Below are 25,555 nucleotides of genomic sequence, written 5' to 3'. Positions count from 1 at the left end.
AACTTAAATTCAGTGTTGTTTTTTTGTGTGTGTGTGGTAGAATAAGGATTGAAAATTAATTTTGTTGATTTATTTTTAACATGCAATAATTTGACCATACCACAAGAAAAGTGAAAAATATAACAAACACTTAGTGTCTACCTCGTTAGATCTCAACATTTTGAGTTATTTACCACAACCTTTTTTTTAAGGAAAAAAAAAAGTTTTCCAGAAACCATTGATGCTCCCTGTGCACCTTTCCCAATTCCATTCCCTTCCTTCTCTCAATGGATAGTTTCTTAAAGCATTTTTATTTGTCAGAAAGGTTTTATTATTACTGCTATAATCCGTGAAATACTTTCGATTATTGTTGATTTTATATTAATAAGTTGACCGTGCTTATTTATGAAACACCCATGAGAAATATGGCAATCCTTGTAAACTTTTTTTTTCCCCATTATTTTTATTTCATCTGGAATACTTTTATATCCTGAGTGTTGACTCATTGTTTCTTTTTTTAAATTTTTTAAAATTTTTACTTGTAATTTTTGATAAACTGAAGACACTATTATTTTAAGAGATATGATCAAGTATTTTTAGTCATATTACAGCCATTGCTCTTCCAATAAATGAAAAGATGGATGAAGGAGGGTCAGAGGTAATAGAGGAGACAAGGTGGTGTGACAAAGGTAGCAGAGTCAGTCAAAGAGATTTGATGATGCTACACTGCTGCTTTGAAGATGGAAGAAGGGGCCAGGCCATGAGCCAAGAGATGCACATGGTTTCTAGAAGGTGGAAAAGGCCAAGGAACATTGTTCCCTGAAGCCTCCAGAAGAGATGCAGCCCGGGTCACACCTTGATTTAGTCCAATGAAATCCATTTTAGATTTCTGACCTGTAGAACTATGAGATAATATATTTGTGTTGTTTTAAGCCACTAAGTTTGTGATCATTTATTACATCAACAATAGGAAACGAATATACTAATTTACCCAGCTACAGCCTCCTGAAGGTTAAGTTAGGACCTGCCAATAGATGCTCTCTTCAATCGGTCTCCAACTTACATACCAGTTAGCACAGCAAGCCTAGTTCCAATTATATCTTTCATTAAAAGCCTAAACTTTATATTCTCTAAAATAGGGATCGTAACAGTGCAATTTTATATATGAGAAGTGTTTATTCTGAAAATGTAAATCAGTAAAGCTATTACTATAAATTAATGTTTCTGTTATAACTGAAGCTTTTTATTTATTTTGTCTAACTTTATTTTAAACATTTTAAATATAAATTTATTAATATGTTATATAATTCTTTCTGTAAGAGGATGAGTGTTATTTCATAAATTATTGGTTGTAGGTTATTATAAACATTAATTCCTATGTTATACTATGTAATAAATAGTTCATTAGGTATAATTATGATCTGGAACTGTATGTACCTTTCCTGAATGGTCTGGGATTTCCGGTAGTTTATGTTATTTATGTATGTATGTATGTATGTATGTATGTATGTAAGTATGTATGTATGTATGTATGTATTTATTTATTTATTTATTGCGTTTTTATTTTTAAGAAGCATTGTATGACAGTGGTAAGAGCATGGAGTCAGATGGATTGGATTTGAGTCCTAGTTTCAGTTACTATATGACCTTAAATTTTGGGGGCCTTAGTTTCCTTATTGGTTAAATGGGTGATAATACCAGCAGCTACCTCATAGAGATTCGTTGAGGAATAAGTGAATTATTAATATTAAATGGCCTTAGAACAGTCCTTGTTCTTTGAGTTACATTAAGAGTTAGCTTTACTATTTTTTACTATTTTTGCTTTTCAAGGTTTTTCCCTTTCCAGAAGTTGAGTTACCTACACGTTCCCTCAGTTTATGCTTCCAGAAATCTTTCTTTTCCCTGAAGTTTCATGAAGACGGGAAACTTTGTTCTTTGTTGTGTCCTAGTGCCTAGAACCATTCCTCTTATCTTTAATAAATGCTTGTAGAAGGAATGAATTGACCAAGCTTATTATAGTTTTTAAACATTAAGAAAAAAACTAAAAACTTAGACATCTATTTTGAATAATTATTTTTGTTCTTGTTTTTTATTCTCTGTATGTTTTGTGTAGTTGAGGTCACTCCTTAAGTGATAGCTAAGTAAGAGTAGAATTACTGTAGAGGCCCTCTTTCTATAAATTCAATACAAAGCAAAGGAGGAATTCATTTTCAAAGGAACATATTTTCAAGTCTAATGGCAGTGTTAATTACAATAATAGTTTGAATTTAAATGCACAGAACTGCTAATATATAGATTGAGTTCCATTACAACCAATTCAAAGAACTATTTCACTAACTGCAATGAAATTTTGCTTGTACTTATTTAAATGTTCCTTGAGATGAATGGAAGCTTGAGAATATTTTTTATAGTAAGAATTTTTTTGTAATAGTTATAAAAGTAATTGTTCATTACTAAATGTTACTAAATAATACCTAAATATTAATAGTAACATTTTTATCTGACCATTTTTCTTTTTGTTTTATGGGAAAACATTGGGAAAATTTGGATTTGCTGTAGCTTTTCACCTGTTTCACTAAAATAACTTCAGTATTTTACTGCATCATTTGTGTTGTATAATGATGAAAATGGAAAAATTTGACTTACGTTAAATTTCCCCTTCTGTATAAAGTTCAATCCTTATGTGTGATTCGGACTTAAGATGTATTTATTTCCGGGATACATGTTTCTCATTTATAGCTTAGAAAACATAGGCAATAATTGTTTTAGTGGAGTGCACATGAAGAACTAGTGAAATAATTGTTGCGTATTACTGTGTGAACTAATTTAACTGAGGTTAGTGCTAATCATTTATTTCCTAGGTCCATATTTGAACTATGGGGTCATGGAAAATCTCCAGAGGAGCTGTATAGTTCTCTTAAAAACTACCCTGTGGAGAAGATGGTACGTAGTGAAATGTGCTTTTATGTAGCGTGTCTATAGATATAGTAGAATTATTAAGCTTAAAGAATTTATCTGCTTTTATTTTAGGTTCCATTTCTACATTCAGATTCTACGTATAAAATAAAGATTCACACATTTAATAAAACATTGACACAAGAAGAAAAAGTCAAAAGAATAGATGTAAGTGAATTTAGCAAAAGCCAAAAAACCTATGCGATTAATGTAGTCTCTGTTGATATATAATAATGCCCAGTGTCTGTTAAGTGCTTATTTTGTAGCCCATTGTGTGCTAAGTACTTTTCATGTTTTGTCTTATATAATGCTGATACCAAACTTATAAGTAGGTATTATTTGTTAAGCACTATTTTTCCTTTTAAATTTTTATAGGACATTAGAATTACTTTTATTTTTTAGGCCCTTGAGTTTCTGCCATTTGAAGGAAAAGTAAATTTAAAGAAGCCACAGCATATATTCTCTATTTTGGAGGATTATGGTTTGGACCCGAACTGTATCCCTGAGAATCCACATAATATTTATTTTGGTAGATGGGTAAGCAAGTGTTCTTTTTACCTATTTTATTTTGTTTTCTTTAAAAGCTAAATATTAGGCCTTTGTATTTGACTTTGTGTAGAACTTTGAAGGAGCTAAATAATCAGAACTGTATGAATTAAAGTCAATGAAAAATATGGGGTTATGTGTTTTGTTAGTTTTTTCTATAAAGATTTCTATAACGTGCAAGAGGCTTACTAGACAGAGGACCTAGGTAGGAGGTGGTGTACCTGGAAACATTAGCAAGAGACTTGTCAGGAAGTCTGAACTGCTTTTTTAATAAAGCAGAGAAAAGGCAGAGCTCTGTGATAGCTGAGGGATCTCATCTGTGGAGCTCTCCAGCCTACGTCTCCATTCTGAAGAGAAATGAAATCACTGCGGCGCAGTCCTGCCCACTTCCTGTGGCTGTAAATGGGTGAGTGGAAACTGTGGCTTGTGTCACAAAATTATTGTTTAGGAGACAAAAGGTGAGGAAAGCTGACTCACCACCAACACCTGGAGGAATTGCATTCAAATTCAGTTCAAATTTGGTTTGAAAAGTAAAGTAAATGACAGCACACTAAGAAATAAAAGGTATTTGTTCATAACTACCTCAATCCCATTTCTAAAGAACAAGTTGTAGAGCACTAGTAAGTGGAAAGAAGTTCTCATCATCAAAATACTGTGGTTTCATTGGGAATGATTATCTTAAATCTGTTCTGTAAAGTTACATTAACTTTAAAAATATCTTTGATCTAGATTGCAGATGGACAGAGAGAGCTTATTGAGTCATACAGTGTCAAAAAGAGGCACTTTATTGGAAATACAAGCATGGATGCTGGTTTGTCATTCATCATGGCCAACCATGGAAAAGTGAAAGAAAATGATATTGTCTTTGATCCATTTGTTGGAACAGGTATTTTTATTTAACTGTTAAGCTAGTGTAGAGATGTAGCTTGTTTATTTAAGTCAAGGTCATAATAATATTTTTGTTAAAAGATTAAATGGACAGAATAATTTTTAAATTATTAGTTAATGGTTAAGAGACAATGACGTGTTTGTGTAATAGCCAGTATTTTACACTTTTGGCACTTCAGAGATGGTGCTGATAGGTAGGTATTTGTGGGTTTTTCCCAAGTAAACAAACCACAGTGTGGAGCACACCGTACATTGCAATACCATACATTGTGGAAATGTTGTCAAGTTACATAGTTGATTTGAATAGGGAAACTCTTAGGGAGAAGAAAGACTTCGGTGACAAAAATATGTGTTCATCTTTTAGAATTGATAACCATATACTTAGAGAAAAATAGTGTACCGTTAATTGGTTTGTAGAGGTTTATAAGTATGTGTGAAAATAAGAAAAGTGACTAAGTATCAATGGGCTAGAGTTAGGCTGCTGAGGCCACAGCCTAGGTTCTGTACACACTTGATTGGATGTCATCATAATTAACTTTGTGTGGGAGTCCTACAATTCTAAGTTTACTTCATATGACTCTGAAGATATGTTCTTGCCTCAACCCGTTTTTTCTCAGTCCTATTTGTAGGGAGTACTCATATTTAGGTTTGTCTGGCTAAATTCATCATGATTCAGGTTGTGTGGGAACAAATGATGCTTATGGTTGGAGTTTCTCCCTGTAGCCATCTTGCCCCATCAGAAATTTTGTAAGTAGTGATCATGCAATTAGCTAACATTTGTTGAATAGTAAAACATCAGGTACTAGGCTCTACACTCTAATGTTATTATCTAATTTAATTCTTACAACAACTAACATAGAGATATTTTCAAAATTTTTCCTGAGATGATTGCACTGAGAGTTTAAATGACTTGGCCAGGGTTATACCATATATAAATTTCATAAATTTCAAACTCAAGCAGTCTAACTCAAGAGCTTATGCTCTTAACTAGTGTCAGAGCTGCCTCTCTCTGTATTAGGATCTGCCAGCCAGCTATCAATCACACTATAAATAACTTGAGAAATATGACCACATGTGATCAGGAAGGAGGCATATCCAAGTCAAGAGGTATCTAACCGATGTAATGATTTTCTATATTTGTTGTTGAATTAATCCTCTAGTGAGTCTCTTCTCCCATTCCACCATTGTCTGCATATATCCCATCCTCAACATGCTACCTGTTCCTTTCTTTCCTATCCTCGTTATCCTAAGTGTCTCCCCCAACTTTTTGAACTTTTACTGGAAATAATACGAAACTTATAGAAAAGTTAGAAGAATAAAAATAGAACAAAGAACACCTACATATCCTTGACCCAGAATAAACTGTTGTTAATATTTGGCATCATTTGCTTTATCATTTGTTTTTATGTTAATATACATAACTTCTTTTTTTCTGTACCATTTGAAAGTAAGTTGTATCCTCACGTCCCTGTACCCCTCAAATACTTCAGTATACATTTCTTAAGAATAAGGATGATCTCTTACATAACCACAATATAGTTTTCAATGTTGGTAAATGTACTATTTATATAATACTTTAATTTTTATATTCCATTTTTGTATAGCCTTTCTTTTTCTTTTATGAAATTTGCACTTATGAAGAATACTATCCGTCCTCCGTTTATTTTTTATCCAGAATGATCCTCGTTTTGAGTCATTTGATGTTTCTTCATGATGAAATTCAGGTTTTACATTCCTAGCTAGACTACTACATCTGATTTTGTGTCCTTTTCAGGGCTTCCACATGATGGCTGTCTGCCCCTCTTTGATAATGTTAGTTTTGATCAGCTGGTTAAGATGGTGTTTGATTGTTCCACTGTATGATTACTATGTTTTCCCTCTTGCAGTTAATAGGAAATCTGTAGGGACACATTAAAACTATGTAAACCTGTTCTGCTTCTGAATCCCCCCTCACCTCTGTTAAGTTGTCAGATGATTCTTGTCTGAACCAGCCTTGACTTCGATGGTTACAAAGGCATGATTTTCCAACTCCAGCACTTCCTTATTTACCAGGTGACACTGACTCTGTTGTAAACAAGAGCCCTTTCTTCTCTCCTATGTGTTTATTTATCTCTTAATAATATGAACTAGTGTATTACCTTTTCTCCCCCTTGTGGTCTACAATTTATTCCTTTATAAAATTGTTGCTCAAAGTGTCTCAGATTTGCCTACTAAGAGCCCTTTTGCACTGGATTTGTCTTTGTGACATGTTCCCATCTTCCTTTTTTTGAGCACTTCCTTACTTTCTGGCTTATCTTCTACCTGCCCACACCCTGGAATCAGTCACTTCTCCAAGGAACCCTTGTTTCTTTTAGTGGGGTATGGAATTAGAAACCAAGATCTGGATGCTAGGTATCTTTGTTTCTAGACTTTTTCATCAGAGAAGCTAGGAAATAGATGGGTGTATATACACACTATGCATATAAATGCATATGTAAACACGTGCACGTTCCTACATACATATTATCTGTGTGTGTATATATATATGTTTATATGCAGACACATTTTAGAAATTGTGAATTTTCACATATACTTCAAATTCTAGTCTGTCCTCAGATTTCTTTCTTGCCTACTCCCCATTGCATATGGACTTCTTCCACATAAGAATCCTGGTTCCTATCAACGTCAACACATTTACTCTTTTGTTCTTTCCTGTAATGCATCTAAAATAGTTTCAAAATTGCTTTGCCTATACCACTAAAAACAATCTTACTAAAAAGGTAAGTTTTCAGGACACGTATTCAGTTCTTGGTACTCTACATAAGCGTCAGTAAAGTCAAATACGGTGCTTTCTTCTTTTTCCCCTTCATTAAAATTCAGTTGACATCAGTTTTTCTAGTTTGTCCTCAGTTTAAAATTTGTACCCCTCCCACCGTTGTTGGTTTTCTTTTATTTTTAAATATATAGAAGATTAATTTGTTTCCAAAAGTCAGAATTACACAAGAAAGTATACTCAAAGAAATGTCACTCTCTTCCATCCTGCTTCACCAATCCCTTGTAGGTAACCAACTTTTTTGTTTTCTAGTTGATTCCTTCTGTGTGGTTTTTTTTTGTAATGATAAGTAGATATATGTACATTTTATCCCCACTTCTTTCTTACACAAAAGATAGACGCATACTATGTATGTTATTTTTAACTTTGCTGTTTTTTACTTAACTGTATTTTCTGGAAATCACTTCCTGTTCTTTCATAGAATTTTCTTCATTCTTTTTTCTCCACCTTTTTCACCCATGCCCCTCACCCCACTCCCTTTTGGCAACCATCAGTTTGTTCTCTGTGTCTTGTATTTTTTTTTTATAAATGTACTCCATGCATGTATGTATTATAATTTATTCAAACAATCTCCTATATTTGGATGTGGGTAGTTTCCAGTATTTTGCCATTATAAATAATGTTTGCAAAGAATAATCTCGTTCATTTATACTTTCATGATGTTGGAGATACAGCTCTAGGGTAAACTGGAAGTAAGATTGCTGAGTTGAAGAGTGCACGCACATGTAGTTTTGTTAAATGTTGTCACATTGCTCTCCATCACACCATTGTATATTCTTGGCAGCGATATATGAGAGTCCCTGTTCCCCCATAGCTTCACCAGCAGAGTATATTATGAATCTTTAAAAATTTTGCCAATCCATTGGGTGAAAATGTTATCTCAATGTAGTGTTAATTTGTATTTCCCTTATTATGAGTGAAGGATAATACATTTTTATATTTTAAGGGCCATTTTTATAACTTTTTAAAAATTATCTTTTATGTCTTTTGCCCATTTTTCTGTAGACTTTTTGGTCTCCTTATCTTTAAAAGTATTTTGTATGTTAGGGACATTAGCTTCCTTCCCCCTCCCCGGTTTATATACACACACACACACACACACATATGTGTCTGTGTGTGTGTATATATATATATATATATATAATTTGATATATATACACACATGCATATATAATATACAATTATGTGTGTATACACAATTTTATATTATATATATAATATAACACAATTTTATATTATATATATAAAATATTTTTTCCCAGTTTGCCATTTATCTTTTGATTTAGCATGTAACTGCTTTTTGCCATGCAAAAGTTTTTCCTACATTCAAGTTATACAGGAGTTCAGCTATGGTTATTTTTGTAATACTTTTGTAGTCTTAATTTTTTCCTTTTAGATCTCTGGTCCATTTGTGCTCTATTTTCTTGTACACTGTGAGGAATGGATCTAATTAATCTTTTTCCAATGCTAAATCACTTATTAATCCTTAATCTTGTTCTTGGACTTTTAAAAACTTTTTCTGTGAAGTGAGAGGAATTCTTAAGATACAGATTTGTATGTAATGCTTAATATGCACACATAGACATAGACCAGACCATAGAGTTTAAAAACAGAGTTCCTAGTAGAGGTGAAATTTCCTTCTCCTCATGCAGATTAGGCTGGGTATATTATGAAATGCTAACTTCCACAGCAGTCAAAGTCTTTACTATCTTTAGTGTGGTAAGGAGTGAAGAGACCTGCTCCTAACTTGCTTTACGGCAGCTCCTGAGAGTGGGTAACATATCTTGGTCATTTGACTGTTTAAGTAGGAACATTAATTGTAATGTGTAGGACAGTTAATAGAAAATTACAAGAGGAAAATATTTACAAAGATGCTGCTAAAGTAAATTTCATAATGTACGTTTGTAGTCTGTGTAGCTTTAGGCCATTAGCTAGTTTTTGTTTTGAAAATGGTAATAGCCAATAATTGTGAATAGACACAGTTTTTAAGCATAGTGTGTCCTTGTCCTCTTTCTTGGAGCTTTTTGTCTCATTGATGGGTAGTACCTTCTGAAGGGTTGGAGAAATAAGTAGCTCAATGCCCTCCTCCATGGCCATAGTTTTTCACAAAGCATTTGATGACATTTTTCTTGTTTCCTTTTTTAGTATTTATTTTAAATTTAAGTGCACCCAATTCCTTTTCCATTTTAAAGGTACAAAATTGACGTATATTGGTTTCCCAAATGCTTTACCACAGACTATTTATGACCTGTGATTTTGTCAGGGTTATAGAGTAGGGTAGAAAACTTCTGGGAGACTGAAAGGAGAGAGAGAATGTTTCCCTACCTTCCCGTTTTCTTTTTGATACTCGACTACGTTGTCTAGAATGACTTACGAGCTGCTGAAACACACTTTTCTTTTCATGTTACCAAATATGTCGGTTGTCATTTTAGTAAAGTTTTTTTTTATTGTTTATCTCTATTTTCCTGCGGGGGAAGATACATAGTGGGTGAGCTCTCATTAATTAGGAAGTACTATTGTTCTAACATGTGCATGGCTGAAGAAATAATTGGCATGAATGTGCTGAGAACCTAGAATGCCACAGGCCTGCACATGATATGTCACAAGACTTGTGAATGGTATACAACACTTACTGCATGTTCAGCTTAATTTATTTTGTTTAATAATACATTTCACTTTTGTTTCCCTAATTGGTAAGCTAATGTATATTTACATTAGTTGCTGCTGACCCCAAAGGGTTAGCATGGTATAGATTACCATAACAGCAAATAGAGTTCATTTTCAATCCTTATTCTATCAGTTACTATGTAACTTTGGGCAAGATTCTTAACCTGTCTAGACCTCACTTCCATCATTCGTAACATGGTAATAACTAATATATTGTGAGGATTAAATGAGGTTTTACATATATATATACATACATACATATATGTATATATATGTGTGTATATATAATGTAACATGGTAATAACTAATATATTGTGAGGATTAAGTGTGTATATATATATATATATATATATATATATATATATATGGAATTCTTCGGAAGTTGCTTGATGCAGGGTAGACATTCAGTGAACTGTACTGGTTATCATTATTTTAAATTATTATTTTGTTGAGAACTTAAATGCCTTTTTAGTGAAAGATGTTAGATATAGCTAATATTGAGTGGTGATGATGAATAATTGGGCTATGAACTCACTTTCTAGTCCATTCTTTAGCTAATGTCCAAGATACTCATAATTTGCAACCATTGGCAAATTGTGACAGCAGGCAAGGAAATTGAGAGTTAAAATGGTAATCATCTAATTCTTTGTTTATATTTGAAATAATTAGTACTAGTGTGTGTCGATGTAGGTAGGTAGCTGGGGCGTGATTTTAGGATGGAGCTATGCAGCCATAGCTGATTCCTTGTCTCCTTCCCCTGTCTCAAGTGAGTCAGGTCCTAAAGTAATTGAGAATAGACCCAGGAGACTACTGTGTTCTCCTCGCCTCTTCTGCCTTCATATGGCCCAGAAGTGTAATGAAAGGAGTGGAGCCCTGTTGAAATTTTATCATTGCAAAATGATAGACACAGGAGCCAGGTGTTGGGAAACTGACTGGCCTGTTTCTAGGAGGAGACTGTGGGGGAGAAAGAAGGTTAAGAGAGAGATTATTGATCTCTGTAGGTCTGTGTAATAGTCTCTGCTTCCCATTTTGTCTGCAACACTTTGTAGTCCCCTTTTCCTGAGTTTCATAGTTCATCTAGTAAAATTTCTACGTTCTAGCAATATCCTTTGGCTTAGGCTACGAATTTAATTAATTTCAGCTTTTTTTTTTAAGGATAAAATAGACGTAATAGTATCTCCATTTGTCCTCCTTTCCTCCTTTTCTTTCTGCAAAACCAAGGCCCAGTCTCTCATTTCCACAACTGTGAAGCCTTCCACTTAAATCTCTAAAGATGAAAATCATAAATTAATTTCTCTATGATAAATAAATTCTACTTAGTGTCCTTTTGTTTATAAGATATTACCCTAACCTTAACGTGGTTACTATTTAAGTAATGAGAAATTAAAACACTGAGTTTGTGGTATTTTGACACTTGATGGCATATAGTAAGATATTGGGTGAGTCACATTACCTGCCGCTCAGCACTTCAGCCCTCCTTTTTTTTTTTATCACCCTTCTTCCAGCAGAAAACTTCAGGGAAGCTCCAATTGAGGTATAACTAAATGCAAAAAATGCTTCAATTTAATGGAAAAAACAACTAGATGATTAGCATATTTTCCCAGTGACCAGTTTAGAGAAGCTGATTTACAATGATTTTATTTAAAACTTGAAAAGCTTAAAGGGCGCAAAGTTAACAGATGCGGTCTAACAGATTATTCATCTCCTTTCAGCAGTGTACTCTATATTGGGTCTTCTCAAAACTCACTCTAACCAAATGGATAAGGTTCTGTTTAAGGAAGCACAGGAAAGTTTTTCTGTTCCCCTTGACAACTAGTTCTTCTAGGTGAGTATCTGCCTTAATTGGCAGAATTGTAGTAATTCCTCGTAATTTCAATGAAGTGATTTTGTGAGTATTCCAGGTCATCACATATAGAACCTTTCACAAATAGGGACGGTTCCATTTGTACAGTAAGAATTACGAGGTCTTAACCTGTCACACAAAAATGGTTTTTGTAGTTGGTATGAACGAATCTAGGTTTTGGTTTCTGCTGCACTTTTGGTCCTCCATTTCTCTTCTTCATGGAAGTAGTCAATTATAATATTTTTCATGAGAAAACTATTTGTGAGTACATATTACTAGACTATGCTTTAAATGGCTATGGAGGGAACACCATTAATTGATAGATCTTGACCCTTTGGAGGCACTACCCATCTTTATTTTAGAGATTACGTTTCAAAAAGATGAAAGGAGAAATAGCCCTAATTATTCTCTCTTGTTTGAGTCTGTGCTAGTCTAAGAATATATTTCAGGTTTCAGTTTGACAGACCTTTCAGTACAGCTATTAAGACTTGCCCAAACAGTAAGACCATTTTAATTGGGATGATTTAATAAAAAACGTGAAGTTCGATGAAAAGTACAGTTATTAAAATATTTAACTTTGACATTTTTCTTAAACTATTTAAAATATTACTGCCTTTTATTTTAGAGGATTTCATTCACCATTAAATCTTTATTAGGATTTTTCTTCTTATGTGAGCTGGTCACACCTACCAAATTACTTTGTACATTCAAATTTTATAGGGACTTTTATTCTTACTTTGATCATAGCACTAAGTAAACAGATAAGTCATTGTATTAGTTATTTCTATGTATGTTTGATAATAGTTATTCAAAAATTCGTATTTACAGTTTAAAATGAGATACTTGCTTCACTAGTTATAGGGCTAACTACTTTTGTCCTAATAGTTTAATTTTTGTGCGGACTAATATCTTACATATTAATTGTGCCCTCTGTAGTTATTTGAAACTGTGTCTTCAGTAAGAATTGAGCCCAGTTTCAGAATTTATTTGTTGCCAGCTCTTTGTGAACAGCCTTATATGCTCATTTGTAAGAAAGGAGCAAGATGCTTTATATAGACCTTTCAAAATAAGATGAAAATAATGTCTTAATATGCATTATTTTGACCAAAAAAAGATAATTTTTCATAACTGGTGCTGTTTAAAGCCAAGACATACATTAATTATCTGCTTTGTGAATGATGTTGTGAGCATAGCTTAGGGTTCGTTTTCTCAGTTCTGAAGCTGCTAAATGTGGCCAGGACCAGTGTTGTTCCAGGGTACTCTGCCGGCAGCTAGTTTGTAAGAAGCTGGGTCGAACTATATAGGGAAAGAAACAAGAGTCTGGGACTTCTGATTAACAGATGATAATTGTGTGGTTTTTCAGGTGGCCTTCTGGTAGCAGCTGCTCATTTTGGTGCATATGTATATGGGACAGACATAGACTACAACACAGTTCATGGCTTGGGTGAGTAGAGGTTCCAGACAGCGTTACAGTCTTTGTTCTTGTACAAAATGTGCCTTTAGAATAGTTAGTTTTATATGGCATTATACATCTTTTTCAGTGTTAAAATGGAGTTGTGGTATAATAGTTTTACTTATTTTTACAACAATAAGACTTCATTGAGTATCTGCTTTTTATGAAGTGACCAGTATGTGCAAAGTGATCTGGGGGAACACAATGATGGATAAGAAAAGGCCTTCCCCTCAGAGGTATTTGTAGACTAATTAAGAGAGATTTTTTGAAAGTAGGCCAACTATAAGGTTGTGAACTTTAGGGCTGGGAGAGAAGCAGGAGAGAGGAACTTACATTTTGTAATCAACATGTCCATGTTAATAAAACAGATAGCTTCTATTTAAAGATTGCTTGCTTTTGATTCAGTTTTGGAGAATAGTTTAAAATTAGAAGCTTCACTAATGATGTGTGATTGGATGGAATTCAAATTGAAAAAAGAATTATAACTGAATGGTATTAAAAATGTCAGGTGTCATTGTTAATTTTGAAATTGTTTGTGTTTATGTTGGTATTCCATTATTGTAATTAGAATCAACCTTTAAAATGCTCTTTTCCTTTTTCTTACTCAGTGTAAGTTATTATAGAGGTAAGAATTTATTAAACTTTATTTTCTTTTGCTGAAGCAATTTGATATGTTGTACTTGATGACCTTTTTTTCCTACCTTGACTATAAGGAATTTAGTAATACAAGTATTTATCAAAAGGAATATGAGTATATTTTATCAAGTTCACCTACATAAGCTAACCAGAACAGGTATTCTTTGTCTGCAATATGTTATAGAAGACAAAGTGTTGAGAAGAATTATTCCAGTTTGGTTTTAGTAGAAGCTGTATATTTGCTTTAATGAAATTGTCCTATATAATTTATTTGAATTTTTATTTATGAAAGTTGTGTTTAAAAGTTATGTTACCACCTTTCAGTGTACTTGGATAGAATTCTGGTGCACATAAGAGTTTTCTCAGAGCTTTTCCAAGATGCTGTTAGATGGGCCCTCTGTTTCCTGTGCTTTTAATCTCTTAGTGTACTCAAATATTCTCGTTTCCCCTATTTTTAAAATTACAAAACCTTTTCTATCATTCCCATAGAAGCCTTTTTGTTTCCCTCTTACTTTTGCCAAAGCACTTTTTGAAAAATCAGTATTTACTTGGTGTCTCCTTTCCTTCATCTCTCATCTCTTCTCCCCATTATTTCCCGTCTTTCGTGCCTATTGAAACCCTTGCTAAAGCCGTAGAGTTATAGTGTTTGGCAGTGTTGACCTTCAGAGAGCCTCCCTGGGTTTCCTAGACCAGGAGTCTCATCGGGTGCTTTTATTTTTTGGACTGTTCCGTCTCAGTTTCTTTAGGGCCCTGCAGTTTTCTTTGACTGGTGTTTGCATGTTGCTTTTCCCCCGGTCATCTCTCTCTCCCCTTCTCCTACATGTGTGTAATGTCATGTCATTTTTCTCTTTTTGATTTTTCAGTTTGTTTTTATTACGAAATCGATCATAATACAGAAGAGTGTATAAGAATTATAGTACAAACACTTGCGTAACTATCACTAGGTTAATAATGTCATTCATTCTTATGATTTAACTTGTTTATATACTGCTATCTCCCAAGTGTATATATTGTGGCCTCTAACTACCTGCTGAATATCTTCTTTCTGAATGTTCTGTAGATACCTCCCAAACATGATTGATAGATCTCAAATGAATCTCATCTTTTTTCCCAAGCTTGTTTTTCCTCTTAGTTTCTCCCGTCTTAATTGATGGTGTCGTCATCCACTTGGGTCTCCTAAACTAGAACTTTTGAACTTCTTCCTTTATCTCCTACTTTAACTGTCCATCTGTAATGTCTCCTCCATTTTGCCTCCCCTCTTCACGGTCACAGCTCCTGCATTCCCCAAGTTAGCGCTCTTCTTTTTCTTTTATCTGATTCACCACTATTTCTACATGGGACTTTTGCTGCTGGAAGAAAGGGACCATGTTCTATTCAACTCTGTATCTTGTTAGTATATGCTTTGAGCTCAGTAAGGATTGAATGAGTGTTTTAAGGCAATTTTACTTGAAAGGCGACTGAACAATATCAGTTAAATGTCAGTACATTTTACTGTTCAAAAGCTAGGTAATAGGTTGAAATAAAATAATTATTTATTTGTATAAATAAAATTAACATTTTAAATGAAAGCAAATTTTGAGTAAATGTAGGTTTAGATGAGTTAAGCATTACTATTAGCTAAGTAACAAGAAATAAGAATGCCTTGTTTAACTTAGTACTTTCTGTCTTCCTTTTTCTTTCTTTTCAGGAAAGGCTAGTAGGAAAAACCAGAAATGGAGAGGACCAGATGAAAACATTAGGGCAAATCTTCGTCAGTATGGTTTAGAGAAGTATTACCTTGACGTCCTGGTTTCAGATGCATCTAAACCTTCCTGGAGGAAGGGCACATATTTTGATGCAATCATCACTGATCGTAAGTTTATTTTTAGATGAAAGTAGGAGTAGGATTAGTTTCCTAAAGTCGTTTACCTTTAAAGTACAGAATTTGTCAACACACACACAAAATGCCAACTTATACTAGTACTCTCGCAGCTTCCGACTTCTTCATAATGAGAAGGGAAAAATTATGAATATAGGGCAAGATACCAATTTAACTAAGCAATTAAGAATTTACTGTTTTGGTTTTTTAAACTATATATATTAACTTGTCCCTTTTTCTCTTCAGCTTATTTTTTGAGGCATATATTTGTTTTTATGTTTGTTTTATATTTGACCGTAATTGGTTATTAGTATACCCACTGGAGCCAAAATGTCATTTGCAATTATGGTATCAGATTTCAAACAAGAGAGTTTCAGATAACACATGTTTCTCCACGTGTAAGCTTTTGTGTTTGTAGTGCCGGTTTTCACTGGCATCTCCTTTCTAGAGTTACAAGAAATTTGGGATTCTGTGAACCACTGGGCTTATGAACCCACTGAGATTCAGGAATGTGCATGAGAACTATTTTCCCATGCCTCGTGAGTTCTTGGGCCTTTTAGGCATCCTATCTAAGAATAGATCTGCCTTTTCTAAAGTATTTGGCAGTAAATCTGTAAATAGTGGCAAGTGTATCTGAACCTTTCCATCTCAGCCCTCTTCAGTTCTTTGGTAACTTAGATGGTTTCAAATATAACAAAAGAAAAATTATCAAGGCATTGTAATGTCAGTGTGAATATACTTTATGAAAATTGGATGACTTTTTATTAACAATCTACTTTATTATTTGCTCTCATTATATTTATATAAATTATGTAATTTTTTCCCCTGATCAGTTGAGAGTAAACTGTACACATGGCCCTTTACTCCTGTACTTCAACATGTATTCTTAAGAAGAGGAGTAGTCTCTTTGATAGCCAAAGGTATCAATTTCAATAAATTAATACAATAGTTTGTCATCCAGTTTTGTCAATTGACCCAATAATATCTTTTAGAGCATATTTTCCTTTTTAATGTAGCATCCAGTCTAGTGTCAGGTTGCATTTAGTAATCATATCTTTTAGGCATCTATTAATTTGTAACACTTTCACGGTCTTTCTCCATCTTTGACATTTTTGAAGAACACAATGGCCTGCCTGCCCTTCCAATCTTTTAAATAAAATGTTCCTCGTGTTACGCATTCTCTGCTGGAATATTTCGTAGGTGACATGTATCCTTCTCAGGGTGTCACATCTGAAGGCACATGGTGTCCATCTGCCCCTCATTGGGGATTAGCTGACTTTTGACTATCTCTGTTACCTGTGTTTTTCTGTCTAGCTCCATATGGTATCAGAGAATCTACAAGGAGGACTGGTTCACAGAAGGAAGTACCAAAGGGGATAGAAAAATGGTAAGTGAAAGTTAAATAGCACATGTTACTGCTTTGAGAGGAAGCATGTTGCTTCTTTTGAATTAACTTAGTTTAGCAGCCTTAAAGTTTTTCACTGATTTTGAAATTTTGTTTTCTTTGTCTAGTCCAGAAAGCCACGTTCCTGTTTCCTTGAGTTATCATTTGAGTGATATGTTTTTTGACCTACTAAACTTTGCAGCTGAGACCCTCGTATTAGGTGGAAGACTAGTCTATTGGTTACCAGTGTACACACCTGAGTATGTAATATTAAATAATTTTATTTTTAATTTCTTTTTCTTATGGTGTTTGTGTAGCTAACATAATTTTTTCCCTATCTAATTATATTCAGGATAAATATCTTTGTATTTAATATTTATGATAGTCTTTGTTTATCTACATATGTGTATTAAAAAGGCTCCCTTTCTCTGACTTATGAATTGCTTTGCCCTTTTTATTTTTTGTCGGAGGTTGGTGAACTACGGCCTGTGGGCCAAATGTGTTTTTCAGCCTGTTTTTGTAAGGTGCTTCAGATAAGGAGGTTTTATATTTTTAAAGAGTTGTTAAAAAAAAAAAAAAGAATATGTGACAGAAACATACATGGCTCACTAAATCGAAAATGTTTACTCTGGCCCTTTAGAGGAAAAATTTGCCAATCCCTGTTGTATGCCACACTTAGCTCAGTGACAAAGCTGTTCAGTGGCTGTTTCTCCAGGCACACACAGGTAATTTTTAACAACTTAACTGAGTGATTCATCTGTCTATTGCTAGCTAGCTTTAATATATATTGGCTATTATGATCACCTCAAATGCAATAAATCTTTCTTAAAAACTAACACCAAAATAAAAGCTATATTTGTATTTAAGTCCCTGATTCTGTTCAACGTTATTGGTTTGTATGTCATGTCAACAATGAAACACAGATGTCTTGAACAAGACTGAATATTTAGATTGGAAGGATAGTATCAAGCTTAAAATTGAGCTATTTCTTCCATCTTTCATAGAAGTCTTTAAAAAAAAATTTTAAGTTAGCTTGTCTAAGGCAAGATCCACTTTTACATAGAAATAAACAAATATGCTCTTCTCTGAAAATATTAATAAAACCCCACCTATCACTTCCCGTACCAGCTACCTCAGGATGTTGAATTAAGTAAACACAGCAATGAAAATGAAGAAAACAATTAGCTAGCTATCTTTTTTTTTAACTTTAGACAAGTTATTTCCCTTCTGGGGATTAATTTTCCTTATTTCTAAAATGAAGAGGTTAAATGCGATTGTCACTGGCAACAAAACATCGCCCAGTGTTAAGGGATCTAGGCATGAATGTGTAGTCTTATCAGCTAATAAAACAAGTATGTGACTGAAGTTAGGCCAGGATGTTGTAATTTTCAATACATTGTAAAACAAATAAAACACAGCATAGCTTCCAGCTGTCATTATGAAAAGACAGACAACACTGTTCTAAAAGTTTTTTGTACAATTAGGTGAATGTAGGCTTTTAGTTCTAAAAATAAAAATTACATGTTATAATCAAGTTATTCTTTACACCCAGGATGTTTCGAGAAGTATAAGACATAGTATATAGAAACAAAGTACTACCTAAAATATTAGTCATTTGTGAAGAATTGTTAGAACTGATGAGTGAAAAGGATTTTCTCACTGTTTGGCAATTTAAACTGCAGTGAAGAAATTGGTACTCAACAAACTTCTACTGAATGTAGCCATTTGCCCAGGTTCCACACATCCATATAGTTGTTTTCTAATTGTCATTGCACACAGATCAGTTTCTTGAAGTGATTAGAGATTGTGTTTCTTTGTGAAAGATGTCCTTTAATAGAAATCCAACTGCTAGTACTCATAAAAATTATGACAAAGTGAAGAAGCTTAATAAAATGCCCCAAAGTAGATTTGGGGATAAAGTCTAATTGTAATAAAATGAATTTTTGGTGGCATAGAGCAGTGAACAGAACATGTTTCTCATCTCTCATCTAGGTAACAGTAAAAGTGATTCCTTAAACTGTTTTAAGTAAGTACCATCAATGCAAAATCTATTTCTCGAATTGGAGGTGAAACTCTAGGAACACTTCAAAATAGTCAGCCTGAGACATGATCGTTCTCAGGAAAATAAGTGACTTTCAAAATTGATGCATGGAAAAGCTAGGGGGCCTAAATACACAGTTGTTTTTTTTTTCTGGCTTTCTAAAAAAAAATTGAAATATAATTTGTATACCCTAAAAGTCTCCCTTTTGAAGTGTACAACTCCATGGTTTTCAGTATATCCACGGAGTTATCACCAGTATTTAATTCCACAACATTTTTATCACTCCAAAAAGAAACCCTGTATGCATAAGCAATCATTACCACTCCTGTCCCTGGCAACCACTTACCTATCTCTGTGGATTTTCCTCTTCTGGCTGATTTAGGTTTTAAATAGATCCTTGGATTGTAAGGGATAGTAACAAAAATGGAATTAAGATAGGGTACTGTACTATCATAGTAGTCCAGGCATAGTACAGATTTATAGCTTCTATTTAACAATTTGCAAACAATCCATTGGTATGAAATGTATTAGTAAATATATAGTAGAGAATTTAACTGCTATTTTTATTTTTTAGTGTGGTATTTTGGGAGTATACTGTTAAATTGATTGGCTCATTATTATAATAGAGTAGTGGTTAAAAATAAGTTTGTTAATGATACTGATGACCCACATGATGTTTCTTCATGCTTAAATTCAAAGATCAAGTCAAACAGATAATCTAAAACATATAAATGTGTTTTCCTGCTGTTAAGCCAAATAAATGCTGATGACTTAGTTTCAGCAGTTTAGCATCATTCATGTCACACATATTAATTAAAATTGTATTGGTTTTGTACTTTTAGGTTTGGTTTATAAATTTGTTTTTTATTTTATATAAGGAATATAAGCGTAAGGAATTTATATCTAATTTATTTGTATATATTTAAATAATATTTTAATAAAAATACTTTGTCAACTCCACCAGGAAATGAAAGATTATATTTTTTCCTTTAAAAAAGGGTGCATTACTGAGTTTGACAAACAGTTTCAAGCCCCTATAAACCCTGATATTTTGCAAGCGTAAGGTCAAGGCTCTATCTTCTCTCTTAGAACATTTTACTTTAATCTTTCAACCATCGTGTAGAATGTATTCCTTCATATCATAAATGCTTTGTGTGAAGACTCCAAATTTGACTTCAATTAAATGTTATAGAACCATAAGACGTTCTGACAATATAGTAAACATTCGAGAATTATTAGATGAGATGAGATTTGAAATGGTCATTCCCTGGAAAGCCCTAAGGAAGGAGCAGATGGCAGAGGATGATTTTAAGAGAATTCTTCCACTGATAGGAAAATGAAGTACATTATGAATGTGGCTTGGTAAGTGGGTGGTGAAGGTTTTGAGTGTGCGGTTGAGGCAATGACAGGGCGCTTGTGGGAGGTCAGAGAGAACTAGAGGAGTCAGTCAGAGAGCAGTGGAAACTATTGATGCGTTAGACCAGGCTGGCTGAGATGGAGTCCTGTACAGCAAGTGCTAGTCAGCATCTTTCCCATTCTGGGATCAGGGCTTTAACAGTTTCCATGTAGTGTTTGGCTATCTAGAAAAGGATACAGATTTGCAAAGGAAAACCAAAAACTGGCAATCAGTGTTCTAAATGGTACCCGTACCTAGTGAGCCCCTCCCGACTGTTCTGCATTCTGCTCCATAGCTGTTTCCCCCATGTCTGTCATAGGATTTTTCTGCCACGATAGGTGCCAGCAACCTGTTAGATGTCAGGTTCTGAATTGCTGCAGCCTGACTGTCCAGTTCTAGGTGTCCTCCTCTCCATTCACACGGGACCCGTGCTGCACAGCAGCCGGTGCCACTGCTCATTATCGTGGCTTCATTGTAGTTCATGGTGAAGGTGACCAGAGGACTAATGTCATCTGTAGTATTCATTTTAGTGGTAGTTTGAGTAATCTTACAAACAATTTCAGCCCTGTATTTACAAAGATAATAGCGGTCTGAAGATGCTAGTAAAATTTTGCAGGGGCACTTCGTTTTGTAGGAGAAAGTATATGCTGTAGTGGACATTACACTTTAGGAATTCATAAAAATCTGCAGATGAATCAGTCCCTCATGAATGTGAGGTTGTTGTAGGATGTAGTCCTGTCTATCGTATGTGCTCTCGTGGGATCCTTTAGTGTGGAATCGTCCCCTTGTATTTTTGTGGTGTAAATTCTTGGCATTCTTCAGTAAAACATACTGGTATTCTCTCTGTTTTTCTCATTGTACAGGTGAAAAACAAAATAAACGATTTTGGGGGGATGTGGTAATACTAAAATACTTTGCTTTTTAAAAATCCAAACTGTTTATGGCTTATGTAAACAATTAGCATACATGAAAGAAAATGGTACAATATGTAGTGGGAGGCAGCCCCATAGCACCCTGGGTAAGCCTCCGGATGATTCTGGGTGGGTGTGTTCATGACAGTCCGTTGTTCTTTCTTTAGATACACTGAGGAGATGGTCCCCTGGCACCCTTGCCTGAAACTCATTAGCAACTGTGAGCAGAAGCTTTCCAGTCACACATCAAGGCGCTTGATAACAATGGAAAAGGTGAAGACATTTGAGGTAAATTATCCTAGTACTTGCAGATGAATTTTGGAAGGATCAGAAGTAGATTTTTCTAGTTTTCCTCTAATGGACTTTGGAAATGTTAATCCTTGATTTTTAAAAATGTATTGATGAATTCAGGAAGAGGCAGAAATTTAAGAGGTTTATGGCATTTGGTGCAGTTCAGAGGGTAGAAGTGAGATATAGATGTTGAATAAAAGAAAAGAAATAAAAGTTGACCAAACTTCTCAGGCTTTATGTAACATACTTGTTGCTAACTCAGTTCTAAAACAGAACACTCTTAAACAACTATTATCTAATTAGCAATCTAATATTACCGTTTTTTCTCCCAAAGCAACTTGAGTGCAGACTACACTGAAGAGAAAATGTGACTTCATATAAGGGAGAAAGTAATTTCCCCCCATCTCTTAGGGTCCAACACTTCTCTCTTCTCTTGTCCTCCCGTCCTCTTGTTCTCTCTCTCTCTCTCTCTCTCTCTTTCTCATGCACGTGTGCACACATACACATACACAATGCACTTAAGCTTGAGAAGAAAGAACAAAACAGTTACGTCATGTCCAGATTAGAATCACTATGAATAATGACTCATAATGGAGCTTAATTAAGTCCACAGAATGCTCTGCAGAGTCTGTATGTATCTGGATTGACAACCAAAGCCTTCCCAAATTCACTAGAAACTTGGGCGAGCGCCATCTTTGCTTTGGATCTGTAGGGTGAGCAGAAAAGGACAGGGTGTTACCACTGCCTGAGGATTTAGTGATGTGTCTTTTTCATGTGTCTGTTGGCTTTCTGTACGTGTTCTTTGGAAAAATATCTATTCATATCCTCTGCCCATTTTATAATCAGATTTTTTTTCTTTTGCTATTGAGTTGCATGTGTTCTTTATGTATTTTGGATATTAACTTCTTATCATATATATATATATGACTTGGAAATAATTTTCTCTCAGTAGATGGCCTTTTCATTTTGTCGATGATTTCCTTTGCTGTGCAGAAACTTTTTAGTTTGATATAACCCCCTTTGTTTATTTTGCTTTTGTTGCCTTTGCTTTTGGAGTCAGATCCAAAAAATCATTGCCAAGACCTATGTCATGGAGCTTACAGCCTGTGTTTTCTTTTAGGAGTTTTATGGCTGCAGGTCTTACATTCAAGTCTTTAATCCATTTTCAGTTAATTTTTGTGTATGGTGTAAGATAGTAGTCTAGTTTCATTATTTTCATGTGGCCGTGCAGTTTTCCCAACACTTTATTGAAGATGCTGTCCTTTCCCCATTGTGTATCATTGCCCCCTTTGTTGTAAATTAATTGACCATGTTTGCATGGGTTTATGTCTGGGCTCTCTATTCTGTTCAATTGATATATTCGGATGTACCTGTTCTTATGCCAATACCATACTGTTTTGATTAGCTATGTAATGTAGTAACATAGTTTGAAACCAGGGAGTCTGATGCCTCCAGCTTTGTTAAGATTGCTTTGGCTATTTGTGGTCTTTTTGGTTCCATACAAATTTTAGAATTGTGTGTTCTATTTCTGTGAAAAGTGCCATTGGAATTTTGATAGGGATTGTGCTGAATCTGTAGTATAGACATTTTAACAATATTAATTCTTCTAATCTAATTAATTCTTCTAATCTAATTCTTTTTTTTTAATCTAATTCTTCTAATGGATATCTTTTCATTATTTGTATCTTCTTCACTTTCTTTCATCACTGTTTTATAATTTTGTGTACAGGTCTTGCACATTCTTGGTTAAATTCGTTTCTCTGTATTTTATTCTCTTTGATGCAATTGTAATTGGAATTGTTTTCTTAATTTCACTTTCTGATGATTCACTATTAGTGTATAGAAACACAACTGATTTTTTATTGAATTTGTATCCTGCAACTTTACTGAAATTTATTTATTAGTCTTAACAGTTTTTTGGTGGAGTCTTTAACGTTTTCTATATATAATATGTCATCTGCAAATAGTGACAGTTTTACTTCTTCCTTTCCAATTTGGATGCCTTTTTTTTCTTGTTCTGGTCTAATTGCTCTGCCTGGGACTTCCAATGCAATGTTGGATAAAAGTGGCAAGAGTAGGCATCCTTGCCTGTTCTTGATCTTAGAGGAAAAGCTTTTCAGCTATTCACCGTTGAGTAAGATGTTATGATCCTTTGTATTTCTGTGGTATCAGTTATAATACTGATTTGATTTCACTGGCAAAATTAAGAGCCATTGTGGACAATTTCACATTTGCTTTCCCTTAAGTTTAATTTGTTTAAGAAAGTCTAGTATATTTTTCCAGATTTGTAATATTTATTTAAATAAACTTATTTGATATTCAGAAGAAGAAATAGAGAATTATCTAAAGATGCTTCTGAGAATTCTTTTACATAAAAATGGTAAAGGCACTCACCTTAGATATTTTTAAAGATATAAAGGTAGTATTCATTTTTGGTTGTTTTTTATCATGTGTTTGTCCTTTTAAATTGATTTAAAAAAAAAAAGGAAAAAGCCTAATGCTCGAGTGATTTTTGAAATGATCTTTATAAGATCAAATTTAATCGGTGAGTTTTAACTAGTATACTATAACTGAAATTCTGGTCTTGTAAAATTCATGCTTGGTTTTTAATTAATTGTTTCATTTCTACCTTCCTGTTTGTATAGAGGGAAGTGTATTTAATTGCAGCAAGATCCCAGTCCTTTATAATGCAAGTGATGACAGAAAATTGTCAAACAGTTCTCATACATGTCTAACAAATTATTCTCAGGTTTGTTCAGCATTGTTGATTTTGGCAATAGAAGACTATTAATTTTAAATTTTTACATTTTTGTATACTGTATCTCTTCATTTTTGATTTGTCACTTGTTAGGTTTAACATCAGTATAACTTTTGGCCCACTTGATAGGTTATTATAAAGTGTTCTCCCTCTCCTTGCTTTTTCTGCATCATGTTGCCTCTTTACCAAAACACATTTCTACCTTTAAAATATACCAACATTAAAAGGCAAGTATTCTTGAGTGCCATACTACTAGTTTCTTTTTTCTTCTTCTTCTTTTTTTTTTTTTTTAAGATTTTATTGGTGAAGGGAAACAGGACTTTATTGGGGAACAGTGTGTACTTCCAGGACTTTTCTCCAAGTCAAGTTGTTGTCCTTTCAATCTTAGTTGTGGAGGGCGCAGCTCAGCTCCAGGCCAAGTTGCCCTTGCTAGTTGCAGGGGGCACAGCCCACCATCCCTTGCGGGAGTCGAACCAGCAACCTTGTGGTTGAAAGGACGCACTCCAACCAACTGAGCCATCTGGGAGCTCAGCGGCAGCTCAGCTGCAGCTCAGCTCAAGGTGCCGTGTTCAATCCTAGTTGCCGGGACTCGAGGAATTGAACCACAACTTTGTGGTTGAGAGCCCACTGGCCCATGTGGGAATCGAACCGGCAGCCTTCAGAGTTAGGAACACAGAGCTCTAACCTCCTGAGCCACCGGGCCGGCCACTACTAGTTTCTTTTAAAAATAGTCTTTCCTCGCCACTTGTGGGTTCCATGGTAGAATGTGATTTGTTTCGCTAGAACTCATTTTTCCTATTGACACAACATGTAGCCAATGCTGCTGTATATAGTTATGGTCACAGTGGTTACTCCTTATGAAATTCATAGGAGAAAAATGCTGATGTCCATGTCTCTAGTGAAAGTCATCTAAAACAATACTCGCAACCTTTTCTACCAATATACTTGGACAGACTAAAGGGTACCCAAAGTAGCCATTTTCAAGACTTCCTTGAAATTTTGTATACATTTATGCAACTTTTATACTCTATAGTACTTGTTTAAACATAAAAAATTATTTTGAATTGCCACTGCACTAACGCTCCATCATGTGCCCTATTTATTTTGTGGTTGGTTTACCTGACATGTTATCTTATT

At 34.2% G+C, this 25,555-nt stretch overlaps 1 protein-coding gene across 5 annotated transcripts in view; it reads left to right on the top strand.

Annotated features, from left to right (window-relative positions):
- The window catches only part of TRMT11 (tRNA methyltransferase 11 homolog), a 49,974-nt gene that overhangs the window by 12,772 nt on the left and 11,647 nt on the right, over positions 1–25,555 (top strand). For 3 of the 5 annotated variants that reach the window (XM_081036047.1, XM_081036049.1, XM_081036045.1), the window contains 9 exons: positions 2,841–2,922; positions 3,010–3,102; positions 3,337–3,471; positions 4,210–4,366; positions 13,054–13,134; positions 15,467–15,631; positions 16,952–17,024; positions 17,150–17,281; positions 21,537–21,657. In XM_081036047.1, the coding sequence (XP_080892173.1) occupies positions 2,841–2,922; positions 3,010–3,102; positions 3,337–3,471; positions 4,210–4,366; positions 13,054–13,134; positions 15,467–15,631; positions 16,952–17,024; positions 17,150–17,281; positions 21,537–21,657 (1,039 nt within the window). The remainder of the gene's footprint in view (positions 1–2,840; positions 2,923–3,009; positions 3,103–3,336; positions 3,472–4,209; positions 4,367–13,053; positions 13,135–15,466; positions 15,632–16,951; positions 17,025–17,149; positions 17,282–21,536; positions 21,658–25,555) is intronic. The other 2 variants (XM_081036048.1, XM_081036046.1) reach the window with 1 other exon arrangement.

The sequence above is a fragment of the Rhinolophus hipposideros genome (assembly GCF_964194185.1).
Source record: "Rhinolophus hipposideros genome assembly, chromosome: 3".
Classification (NCBI taxonomy): domain Eukaryota; kingdom Metazoa; phylum Chordata; class Mammalia; order Chiroptera; family Rhinolophidae; genus Rhinolophus; species Rhinolophus hipposideros.
This window is presented reverse-complemented; position numbering and strand designations above follow the sequence as displayed.